Source organism: Eubalaena glacialis, chromosome 15, assembly GCF_028564815.1.
Source record: "Eubalaena glacialis isolate mEubGla1 chromosome 15, mEubGla1.1.hap2.+ XY, whole genome shotgun sequence".
In the NCBI taxonomy this organism is placed as follows: Eukaryota; Metazoa; Chordata; class Mammalia; order Artiodactyla; family Balaenidae; genus Eubalaena; species Eubalaena glacialis.
The window spans coordinates 92919742-92933223 of record NC_083730.1 but is presented as its reverse complement, the minus strand read 5'-3'; the positions used below and the strand labels follow the sequence as shown (position 1 = coordinate 92933223).

The 13482-nt window shown below is 43.7% G+C and overlaps 1 protein-coding gene across 5 annotated transcripts in view; it reads right to left on the bottom strand.

Annotated features, from left to right (window-relative positions):
* SFSWAP (splicing factor SWAP) overlaps positions 1 to 13482 on the bottom strand; it is a 97204-nt gene that overhangs the window by 34756 nt on the left and 48966 nt on the right. For 4 of the 5 annotated variants that reach the window (XM_061169184.1, XM_061169180.1, XM_061169181.1 and 1 more), the window contains 2 exons: positions 10900 to 11130; positions 9612 to 9802 (listed from right to left, as the gene is read on the bottom strand). In XM_061169184.1, the coding sequence (XP_061025167.1) occupies positions 9612 to 9802; positions 10900 to 11130 (422 nt within the window). The remainder of the gene's footprint in view (positions 1 to 9611; positions 9803 to 10899; positions 11131 to 13482) is intronic. The other variant, XM_061169182.1, reaches the window with a different exon arrangement.

Here is a 13482-nt window from a genome sequence, read left to right as displayed (position 1 = left end):
GTACTTAATGCTACTGAATTATATGCTTAAAAAGGGTTAAAATGATACATTGCATGTATATTTTACACAATAAAAAATGAATTAAAAACGGATACTTCCACAGGAATTAAAGCAAAAGAAGGAAAAGACTTTTACTCTTCATTTTATGCCTCTCTCTAGCATTTGAACTTTCAAAATCACATGGATACACTGCTTCTGTAGAGAGCAAAGTGAAAACAGAAAGCGCCTCTAAGGCAGATGAGCTGCAAGATGACAGCAAAATCCTGCCAGGTTTTGAGCCAGGCCTTCTGAACAGTGTCCCTGTTCAGCCCTGCATGTGTCTGCTCAGACGGATCTGGGGTGCCCCCTATTCCCACTGGGCCAACCCCATCAAACTTCAAGTAATCCCCCTGCCACATACACACTACAATTATACACCTGTGCAGTGAGGTCAGATGTGCCAGCATCTGAGAGTCAAGTGCACACAGAATAGTCAACAAACTCAGGGTCACCTGTCTCCAGAAGCTTTAGGCACTGCTTTAGGCTGAAAATATTTTCAAGTGTGAATCTCATTTATGACAGTTCCCAATTTAATTCAAGTATTTTTGTTTCAAAGCAATTAAAGACATCACCATCAGAAGACCTTCAAGATGGCGGAGGAGTAAGATGTGGAGATCACCTTCTTCCCCACAAATACATCAAAAATACATCTACATGTGGAACAACTCCTACAGAACACCTACTGAATGCTGGCAGAAGACCTCAGACTTCCCAAAAGGCAAGAAACTCCCCACGTACCTGGGTAGGGCAAAAGAAAAAAGGAAAAACAGAGACAAAGAATAGGGACGGGACCTGCACCAGTGGGAGGGAGCTGTGAAGGAGGAAAAGTTTCCACACGCTAGGAAGCCCCTTCACTGGCGGAGACAGGGGGTGGGCGGGGGGTGGGGAAGCTTCGGAGCCACGGAGGAGAGCGCAGCAGCAGGGGTGCAGAGAGCAAAGCGGAGAGATTCCCGCACAGAGGATCAGGGCCGACCAGCACTCACCAGCCCGAGAGGCTTGTCTGCTCACCCGCTGGGGCGGGCGGGGGCTGGGAGCTGAGGCTCGGGCTTCGGAGGTCAGATCCTAGGGAGAGGACTGGGGGTGGCTGTGTGAACACAGCCTGAAGGGGGCTAGTGCACCACAGCTAGCTGGGAGGGAGTCCGGGGAAAAGTCTGGACCTGCCTAAGAGGCAAGAGACCATTGTTTCAGGGTGCGCGAGGAGAGGGGATTCAGAGCACCGCCTAAACGAGCTCCAGAGATGGGCACAAGCCGCGGCTACCAGCCTGGACCCCAGAGATGGGCATGAGATGCTAAGGCTGTGGCTGCAGCCACCAAGAATCCTGTGTGCAAGCCCAGGTCACTATCCACACCTCCCCTCCCGGGAGCCTGTGCAGCCCGCCACTGCCACGGTCCCATGATCCAGGGACAACTTCCCGGGGAGATCACACGGCGCCTCAGGCTGGTGCAACGTCATGTGCCACATTCCATACCCCTCCCTCCCCCGGCCTGACTGAGCCAGAGCCCCCGAATCAGCTGCTGCTTTAACCCCGTCCTGTCTGAGCGAAGAACAGACGTCCTCAGGCGACCTACATGCAGAGGTGGGGCCAGATCCAAAGCTGAACCCCGGGAGCTGCTCAAACAAAGAAGAGAAAGGGAAATCTCTCCCAGCAGCCTCAGGAGCAGCGGATTAAATCTCCACAATCAACGTGATGTACCTGCATCTGTGGAATACCTGAATAGACAACGAATCATCCCAAATTGAGGCGGTGGACTTTGGGAGCAACTGTAGACTTGGGGTCTGCTGTATGTGACTTACTAGTTTCTGATTTTTATGTTTATCTTAGCATAGTTTTTAGCGCTTGCTATCATTGGTGGATTTGGTTATTGGTTTGGTTGCTCTCTTTTTTTTTTATTACTTTTTAATTTTTTTATTTTAATAATATTAAATTTTAAAAAAATTTTAATAACTTTATTTTATTTTATTTATTTATTTCTTTTTATCCCCTCCCTTTTCTTCTGAGCTGTGTGGCTGACAGGGTCTTGGTGCTCCAGCCTGGTGTCAGGCCTGAGCCTCTGAGGTGGGAGAGCCGAATTCAGGACATTGGACCACCAGAGACCTCCCAGCCCCACGTAATATCAAATGGCGAGAGCTCTCCCAGAGATCTCCATCTCAACGCTAAGACCCAGCTCCACTCAATGACCAGCAAGCTCCAGTGCTGGAGAGATGGGCACGAGCTAGTTGCCAAGCAACTAGCAAGACAGGAACACAACCCCACCCATTAGCAGAGAGGCTGCCTAAAATCATAATAAGTTCACAGACACCCCGAAAAACACAACATGGGATGCGGTCCTGCCCACCAGAAAGACAAGATCCAGCCTCATCCACCAGAACACAGGCACCAGTCCCCTCCACCAGGAAGCCTACACAACCCACTGAATCAACCTTAGCCACTGGGGTCAGACACCAAAAACAACAGGAACTACGAACATGCAGCTTGCGAAAAGGAGACCCCAAACACAGTAAGTTAAGCAAAATGACAAGACAGAGAAACACGCAGCAGATGAAGGAGCAAGGTAAAAACCCACCAGACCAAACAAATGAAGAGGAAATAGGCAGTCTACCTGAAAAAGAATTCAGATTAATGATAGTAAAGATGATCCAAAATCTTGGAAATAGAATGGAGAAAATACAAGAAACGTTTAACAAGGACCTAGAAGAACGAAAGAGCAAACAAACAATGATGAACAACACAATAAATGAAATTAAAAATTCTCTAGAAGGAATCAATAGCAGAATAACTGAGGCAGAAGAACAGATAAGTGACCTGGAAGATAAAATAGTGGAAATAACTACTGCAGAGCAGAATAAAGAAAAAAGGAATGAAAAGAATTGAGGACAGTCTCAGAGACCTCTGGGACAACATTAAACGCACCAAAATTCGAATTATCTGCGTCCCAGAAGAAGAAGAGAAAAAGAAAGGGACTGAGAAAATATTTGAAGAGATTATAGTTGAAAACTTCCCTAATATGGGAAAGGAAATAATCAATCAAGTCCAGGAAGCGCAGAGAGTCCCATACGTGATAAATCCAAGGAGAAACATGCCAAGACACATATTAATCAAACTGTCAAAAATTAAATACAAAGAAAAAATACTGAAAGCAGCAAGGGAAAAGCAACAAATAACACACAAGGGAATCCCCATAAGGTTAACAGCTGATCTTTCAGCAGAAACTCTGCAAGCCAGAAGGGAGTGGCAGGACATATTTAAAGTGATGGAAGGGAAAAACCTACAACCAAGATTACCCAGCAAGGATCTCATTCAGATTTGACGGAGAAATTAAAACCTTTACAGACAAGCAAAAGCTAAGAGAATTCAGCACCACCAAACCAGCTTTACAACAAATGCTGCAGGAACTTCTCCTTGCAGGAAACACAAGAGAAGAAAAAGACCTACAATAACAAACCCAAAACAATTAAGAAAATGGTAATAGGAACATACATATCGATAATTACCTTAAATGTAAATGGATTAAATGCTCCAACCAAAAGACACAGACTGGCTGAATGGATACAAAAACAAGACCCGTATATATGCTGTTTGCAAGAGACCCACTTCAGACCTAGGGACACATACAGACTGAAAGTGAGGGGATGGAAAAAGATATTCCATGCAAATGGAAATTAAGAGAAAGCTGGCGTAGCAATTCTCATATCAGTAAAAATAGACTTTAAAATAAAGACTATTACAAGAGACAAAGAAGGACACTACGTAATACTCAAGGGATCAATCCAAGAAGAAGATATGATAATTGTAAATATTTATGCACCCAACACAGGACTACCTCAATACACAAGGCAAATGCTAACAGCCATAAAAGGGGAAATCGACAGTAACACAATCATAGTAGTGGACTTTAACACCCCACTTTCACCAATGGACAGATCATCCAAAATGAAAATAAATAAGGAAACACAAGCTTTAAATGATACATTAAACAAGATGGACTTAATTGATATTTATAGGATATTCCATCCAAAAACAACAGAATATACTTTCTTCTCAAGTGCTCACGGAACATTCTCCAGGATAGATCATATCTTGGGTCACAAATCAAGCCTTGGTAAATTTAAGAAAACTGAAATCGTATCACGTATCTTTTCCGACCAAAACGCTATGAGGCTAGATATCAATTACAAGAAAAAAATCTGTAAAAAATACAAATACATGGAGGCTAAACAATACACTACTTAATAACCAAGAGATCACTGAAGAAATCAAAGAGGAAATCAAAAAATACCTAGAAACAAATGACAATGAAAACATGATGACCCAAAACCTATGGGATGTAGCAAAAGCAGTTCTAAGAGGGAAGTTTATAGCAATACAATCCTACCTCAAGAAGCAAGAAACATCTCAAATAAACAACCTAACCTTACACCTACCGCAATTAGAGAAAGAAGAACAAAAAAATCCTAAAGTTAGCAGAAGGAAAGAAATCATAAAGATCAGATCAGAAATAAATGAAAAAGAAATGAGGGAAACAACAGCAAAGATCAATAAAACTAAAAGCTGGTTCTCTGAGAAGATAAACAAAATTGATAAACCATTAGCAAGACTCATCAAGAAAAAAAGGGAGAAGACTCAAATCAATAGAATTAGAAATGAAAAAGGAGAAGTAACAACTGACACTGCAGAAATACAGAGGATCATGAGAGATTACTACAAGCAACTATATGCCAATAAAATGGACAACCTGGAAGAAATGGACACATTCTTAGAGAAGCACAACCTTCTGAGACTGAACCAGGAAGAAACAGAAAATATGAACAGACCAATCACAAGCACTGAAATTGAAACTGCGATTAAAAATCTTCCAACACACAAAAGCCCAGGACCAGATGGCTTCACAGGCGAATTCTATCAAACATTTACAGAAGAGCTAACACCCATCCTTCTCAAACTCTTGCAAAATATGGCAGAGGGAGGAACACTCCCAAGCTCATCCTACGAGGCCACCATTACCCAGATACCAAAACCAGACGAAGATGTCACAAAAAAAGAAAACTACAGGCCAGTATCACTGATGAACACAGATGCAGAAATCCTCAACAAAATACTAGGAAACAGAATCCAACAGCACATTAAAAGGATCATGCACCATGATCAAGTGGGGTTTATCCCAGGGTTGCAAGGATTCTTCAATACATGCAAATCAATCAATGTGATACACCATATTAACAAACTGAAGGATAAAAACCATATGATCATCTCAATAGATGCAGAAAAAACTTTTGGCAAAATTCAACACCCATTTACGATAAAAACTCTCCAGAAAGTAGGCAGAGAGGGAAGCTACCTCACCATAATAAAGGCCATGTATGACCAACCCACAGCCAACATCGTTCTCAATGGTGAAAAATTGAAACCATTTCCACTAAGATCAGGAACAAGACAAGGTTGCCCACTCTCACCACCATTATTCAACATAGTTTTGGAAATTTTAGCCACAGCAGTCAGAGAAGAAAAAGAAATAAAAGGAATCCAAATCGAAAAAGAAGAAGTAAAACTGTCACTGTTTGCAGATGACATGATACTATACATAGAGAATCCTAAAGATGCTACCAGAAAACCACTAGACCTAATCAATGAATTTGGTAAAGTAGCAGGATACAAAATTAATGCACAGAAATCTCCTGCATTCCTATACACTAATGATGAAAAATCTGAAAGAGAAATTAAGGAAACGCTCCCATTTACCATGGCAACAAAAAGAATAAAATACCTAGGAATAAACCTACCTAGGGAGACAAGAGACCTGTATGCAGAAAACTATAAGGCACTGATGAAAGAAATTAAAGATGATACAAACAGATGGAGAGATATACCATGTTCTTGGATTGGAAGAATCAACACTGTGAAAATGACTATACTGCCCAAAGCAATCTACAGATTCAATGCAATCGCTATCAAACTACCAATGGCATTTTTCACAGAACTAGAACAAAAAATTTCACAATTTGTATGGAAACACAAAAGACTCCGAATAGCCAAAGCAATCTTGAGAAAGAAAAATGGAGCTGGAGGAATCAGGCTCCCTGACTTTAGACTATACTATAAAGCTACAGTAATCAAGACAATATGATACTGGCACAAAAACAGAAACATAGATCAATGAAACAGGCTAGAAAGCCCAGAGATAAACCCACGCACATATGGTCACCTTATCTTTGATGCAGGAGGCAAGAATATACAATGGAGAAGAGACAGCCTCTTCAATAAGTGGTGCTGGGAAAACTGGACAGCTACATGTAAAAGAATGAAATTAGAACACTTCCTGACACCATACACAAAAATAAACTCAAAATGGATTAAAGACCTAAATGTAAGGCCAGACACTATCAAACTCTTAGAGGAAAACATAGGCAGAACACTCTATGACATACATCACAGCAAGATCCTTTTTGACCCACCTCCTAGAGAAATGGAAATAAAAACAAAAATAAACAAATGGGACCTAATGAAAGTTAAAAGCTTTTTGCACAGCAAAGGAAACCATAAAAAAGACGAAAAGACAACCCTCAGAATGGGAGAAAGTATTTGCAAACGAAGCAACTTACAAAGGGTTAATCTCCAAAATGTACAAGCAGCTCGTGCAGCTCAATATCAAAAAAACAAACAACCCAATCCAAAAACGGGCAGAAGACCTAAATAGACACATTTCTCCAAAGACGATATACAGACTGCCAACAAACACATGAAAGGATGCTCAACATCACTAATCATTAGAGAAATGCAAATAAAAACTACAATGAGGTATCACCTCACACTGGTCAGAATGGCCATCATCAAAAAATCTACAGACAATAAATGCTGGAGAGGGTGTGGAGAAAAGGGTTAGTGTTGGTGGGAATGTAAACTGATACAGCCACTATGGAGAACAGTATGGAGGTTCCTTAAAAAAGTAAAAACAGAACTACCATACGACCCAGCAATCCCACTCCTGGGCATATACCCTGAGAAAACCGTAATTCAAAAAGAGTCATGCACCCCAATGTTCATTGCAGCACTATCTACAACAGCCAGGACATGGAAACAACCTAAATGCCCACCAATAGACGAATGGATAAAGAAGATGTGGTACATATATGCAATGGAATATTACTCAGCCATAAAAAGAAACGAAATGGAGTTATTTGTAGTGAGGTGGATGGACCTAGAGTCTGTCATACAGAATGAAGTAAGTCACAAAGAGAAAAACAAATACTGTATGCTAACACATATATATGGAATCTTAAAAAAAAAAGCGTTCTGAAGAACCTAGGGGCAGGACAGGAATAAAGACGCAGACATAGAAAATGGACTTGAGGACACGGGGAGGGGGAAGGGTAAGCTAGGACGAAGTGAGAGAGTGGCATGGACATATATACACTACCAAATGTAAAACAGATAGCTAGTGGGAAGCAGCCGCATAGCACAGGGAGATCAGCTCGGTGCTTTGTGACCACCTAGAGGGGTGGGATAGGGAGGGTGGGAGGGAGACGCAAGAGGGAGGAGATATGGGGTTATATGTATACGTGTAGCTGATTCACTATCTTATACAGCAGAAACTAACACACCATTGTAAAGCAATTATACTCCAATAAAGATATTAAAAAAAAACCAAAAACAAACTAAAACCCCCCAGTTTTATTATAAAATATAGATGCAACCACGTAACATAATGGGTTACAGTATCTATGTATGCAGATACCTTTTAATTAAGCCCTATATTCCCTGCGCAAATGACATCAAAACAATAAAGGAAATTAAAATAGCCCACTCACACCCCTCCCATTGTGGCAGCTCCCTCGCCTTCTTAAGTTCCCTGCCCCCCCTCCCCGCACTATATACATGTTTTTACAGCTGCAGCCATAAACGTGGAGCTGTTCTGTATTCTGCCTCTCCCCGCTTTTCTACCTGTGGCGGTCTTAGCGACTGCGTGCTTTCATCCCTGCACTGGTGCAGAGGTGCTCCCAAAGCCAGGGCATGACTGCAGGTGCTTCTCTGGGCCCGCCTGCCTGTGGCCTCCCCAGGTGGCCGCCTCCGGAAGCGGCACAGGGAAGCACAGAGGCGGCCAGGCTGGTGCTCCAGCAGGCGGCCGGGTGCCCAGGAGGACGGCAACAGCACCCAGCCCGCCAGAGTGCAGCCCGCAAGCCACAAGCTCTCACGGAAGCTGGCACTCGTGCTGCCCAGTCCGATCCAGCTGTTATTTTTGAGGTCTACTGCCAGATTTGAATTTCAGACCGACTCCTGAGGTGAGAACGCTGATTCGACCTTCAACAGAATGCTGAAAATCTGAACTTAGAATGCTGCTTTCCATGGAGAAACAAATAAACCAGTGGCTACATGCAGCAAAAATCAGTTTTTAATAACGGCCTTAGACGCTCAGAAATGTCAACATAATTAAAGTAAAAAACGCACAGCGCCCGTTCTACGTTACAGGAAAAAGGCAGCTGCGAAAGACGTTTGGGGACCCCTGGAGAAGCGGGGCAGGCCGTGTTCTGAGCAGTCCAACGCCCCACGCCCCACTGCCATTTGAAGGGAGGAAATGGGCCGGGGGCTAAGCTCTGGTTCTACAGCTTAGGAAAGAGTTGTGAGGATCTGACCCCTTTAAGAGAAGATGACGGTAACCATATCTTACTTTTCTTTTTAATTAAAGTGCTGCTATTAACACAGACCCCTGAGTAAGATTCCTGGCCGTCAGTGTGAGCTCAAGGGCCGCTGCTGTGGCAGGAGCATCAGTGCTCTGGCGAGTCCGTCCAGGCCCGATGCGGGCCTCGCAGGCGAAGCTCTCCTGCAGCTCCTGGGAGGCTCACCACGAAGCACAGGCTCCCAGCCTGGGCCCAGAGGTCCGTGTCTCTGACACTGCACCCAGTATTTGGTGTGTCTGTGCATTCAGGGAGTTTTCATCAGGTTCTTACTGACCCCAGCTCTACGGTACAGACAGACCTCATTTTATTGTACTTCACAGATACCGTGTTTTTTTTTGTTTGTTTGTTTTTTACAAATTGAAGGTTTGTGGCAACTCTGCGTCGAGCAAGTCTATCAGGGCCACCTTCCCACCAGCATTTGCTTACTTCACGTCTCTGTGTCACATTTTGGTAATTCTCGTAATGTTTCAAACTTTTTCATTATTAGATCTATGATCAGTGATGTTACTATTGCAAAAAGTTTACCACTCGCTGACGGCTCAGATGATGGTTGGCATTTTTTAGCAATAAAGGGCTTTTAAACTGAGGTATGTATATATTTTTCAGATATAATGCTATTGCACACTTAATAGACTACAGTATAATGTAAACATAACTTTTATACACACTGGGAAACCAAGAAATGCGTGTGGTTTACTTCGCTGCCATGGTCTGGAACTGAAACCACGGTATCTCCGAGGTCTGCCCGGAAAAGCACGCGATCCCACGTGGCAGAAGAGCGGGGTCTGCTCACAGCCTTCATGCAGGCTCGAGAGCTGAGTGGCCAGAGGAATCCACACTCAGGTACTTTTACCAACCGCGCTTTGCCCAGAACACAGACGTGGACTCTTGTTTAACTTACCTCTACGTTGAAAGGATTGTCTTCCACTTTCCCGACTTCTGCTTCTGGCAGAGGATTTTTTAAGGTTTGTAAAAATAAAGCTGCTTTCCTTTTACGTTCTGCTTGAAGCTGTTTCTCCTTTGATTCCTTAGACGCCTGGGCAAGCTTTTCCCTGGCAGCAGCTGCCAGTCGGTCCTCCAGCTTTTGCTTTGCTTAAGGAATAAACAGAAAAAAAGATGTTTAGAGCAAGCAGTACTGCATAAATATCTTGCTATCTTAATTTTCATGGGCAGTAAAAGGGTCATGAAATATAATGCAGTTATTTTAAAACATGAATATGATACAGGTTTCAGGAAAGGTCAACAAATCGGGCAAACAGAATTCTCAGAGAATTAGTTTATAATGCTCACTACTGGTACTTCTCATATTTTACTTTCAAAATCAAAGTCAGAAAGTTGATGGGATTCCACAGCAGTGAAACCTGAAATGATGAAAACCTTGGAATGGTTCTCATAAACATGTGCCCAAATTACCAGGTAAGGAACACCGTGAAAAGTGTTTTATTCCAAACGATCTGACACACTGTTCAGTTCACACGCAATAAACGCAGATTTAGGTACACACGCGTGAACACAGGTGCGCCCGGGGAGAGCAGCACCATGCTAGTTCCCGAGAGCAGAGCATCCTGTGGTTAAAGGATTACCTCCCAGCAATGCTGCGTGATCTGTTTGTGTATACACAGAAAAATTAATTCACAAAACCAGTTAGAACAGATAAAAACTGCAAACGCAACTGTTAATTCACTGCTTTAGTGAGAGCAGAATAGAATTTATTTTGGAGGAGGGACAGAACACGACAAGACGTTCCCCACAACACTGCCAGCCATGCGTCAGAGGCAAGCGGTGGCCACACCGTGACCCCTGAAGACGAGCCACAGCCTGAAAACCAGCTTGGGCCCCAGCACCTTCAAGGGTCCGATGCTTCTGCAGGGAGATGGCCTCACAAAGAGGCGTCTCCCAGCTCGGAACATTAGCCCGAGCTGGGCGCACAGGCTGAGCATTTGCCCCAAGGCTGCCATTAGAGCCTTCTCGGCCACCCTCAGCTTATGCTCTGAAAACAAATCGCCGCGGGCACCACATCCGAGCTTAAGGAGCAGTCGTGCCCCTCGCCCCACAGCGCTTCTCAGAGGGGCAAGAACAGCACACGGCCCCCAGCGCTCCTGATTTCCAAAGGCTGGAGGCTCTGCTTAGCAGGTTAATCTCGTATTCATGTACTTTTCTTTTAAGAAGTTTAAAACATATCGACAAACCTTGCTTTGCTTCTAGCTCCTCCTGGGTAAGTTGAGGCCGCTTCTCCTCAACAACTACACAGGGTGGGGCAACTGCCGGGTTAGTGTTTGTAGCGCTACTAGAACTTTCTTGGCCTTCTTTGCTTTCTTCATCATCATCACTGTCATCATCTAGCTTAACACGATTTTTTTCCAGGGGAAGTAGATCATTTTCTTTGGCCTTGATTGCAAAGCTTATTGGAGCAAATGAAGCTATTGAGAAAAGGTGAAAATGGTAATACATTTTTAAGTAACTGGAAGCACAGAGCAGAAACCTTCACGGGCCCCACCATCCACATGAGCATCAGCTGGTGGGAGCAACGTCTCGAGTGGAGCCACATCTTACGCAGAGGGAGGGTCTAGGGGCAGCAGGCAGTGCCTGTGAGGTCAGAGGGCATTTAAAAGGACGTCACACGTGCCGAGCCCGATGGAGGGGAAGGCAGAGCACCGGCTCCATCTCGGGCCGCGTCAGGATGCACACACGGAGCGCCAGCTGGGGTCACTCCATGGGCAAATGGTCAATTTTTGTTGGTGTTTTCCTTCTTTTTCTGGGCTCAGCACATCGCTGAGTGTGCGGAAGTAAGCATATGATGGGACTCCACTATTAAAAGGTACTTCTAAAAACTCCCAACCATATAAGGTAACCTTTTCTTACAAGAGGAAGCTGCAGAATCTGTTCCTTTATTCAGCAAACGTTTGACTGGGTGCCTACTTTGTGCTAGGCGTTAGGTCAGACTATTCTCTGCACCTTCAAGAAAATTTTAAACCTAGTGTAACAAAAATTTAGGTGGTTCAATTTTTCTCTCCTAGAATATTTGGAAATTTTAATTTAAGAGAAATACAAAGGCCCAAAAGGAAACAATCTTCTTCCCCTTCCCCCCATCTACTCAACACTCACTCACTGATTCCCTTCCTCCTCAGACTATGGTAAATGGCTCTTAACAACACCTAACTGGTTGTAATGAGATACTTTATTTTTAAAAACCATGTGTTATTGCTGATGAAAGTTATTCAAGTAAACCACAGTAAAGGGCAATGTCAAGTGCAGCGCAAACGGGCTGACTCTGAGAGGGAAGTGGATCTAGGTTACCGAAGGCAGGTTCTGATGTGGCTATAACTGTGGAGGTGAGCTCACCCAGCTGGCCCCCCCTGGGCTTCTCCACTTTCAGCATTTTACGGTTCCAAACCCAAGTGTGACTTGAAGCTGGTAAATAACCCAGATCTTTGACATATAATCATCTCTCATCAATAATCTCTCAAGCTACAAAGCACACCCCAAGATGTTAAATGTTAGCAAAGTGATATTTTATAAGTCAGAATGAAAAGGGGGCAAAATCAGTCTCTGTGTTGATTATGCAACGCTATGCACTTGCACTGTATGTGGTGCGCTGAGGTCTACCTTCCTAACAACCCCCAAACAAAGATATAACATGGGGTGAAAAATACACTTTGCTAGGGGAGTCAATATTAACCATTTTACCGCAGTTATGTTAAGAACGGCCCTTATCTTTTGGAGATAAATGTGATCACACTGATGGATAAAATGCCATGATGCTGGGATCTGCCTCAGAACATCCTGGGGGTGTGCTGGACTGAGAGTTCTCAGATTTGCCCTGCGTCGGCCACGGGAGCTGGGTGCTGAGCACTGCGCGTGTGGGGTGTGACTGTTACACCAGGCTCTGTGTCTGTACTTGTGTGAAATTCTCCATAGGAAAAAACTTCCATAATATTAACACTTTAGAGCCTCTAGTCATATGGTCTCTTTAAGAATAGAGTCAAAGAAACATAGAAAAGAAAACTTCAGTTAAATGTTAATCAAAATTACTCAAGTTAACTTGGGCTAAAGTATTATATCACAAAATAATTTTAAAACAATTACTCCCAATCTCTTCCTCCGAATTAAAAAATATGCAATCAACAAATATATTAAAATGAAAACTTCTGGAACACAGTTTAATGCATGTCGAATACAGTGCCAAACAGCACCACTGTTCGATACATACTTTAAAGTGATTTAGGGACTTCCCTGGTGGTGCAGTGGTTAAGAATCCACCTGCCAATGCAGGGGACATGGGTTCGAGCCCTGGTCCGGGAAGATCCCACAGGCCGTGGAGCAACTAAGCCCGTGCGCCACACCTACTGACCCTGCGCTCTAGAGTCCGTGAGCCGCAACTACTGAGCCCATGTGCCACAACTACTGAAGCCCGTGAGCCCTAAAGCCTGTGCTCCGCAACAAGAAGCCCGCGCACTGCAATGAAGAGTAGCCCCCACTCGCCACAACCAGAGAAAGCCCGCGCGCAGCAACGAAGACCCAAAGCAGCCAAAAATAAATAAATTTATATTAAAAAAATAGTGACGTAATAAAAGAACTAACGTGCAGAGTCTCCATGCCTCACCTCACTTAACATTTGCAAGCCCCGGAGGAGACACATACTATCAGGCCTCCCCATTTACAGATGAGGAAACTGAGGCTAAAAAGGTCAAGTAACCTTCCCAGCATAGCTCAGCCAGAAAGCAGGGGATCAGGAACTATTTTCTTTGTAGAATTATTCAATTACACAACTA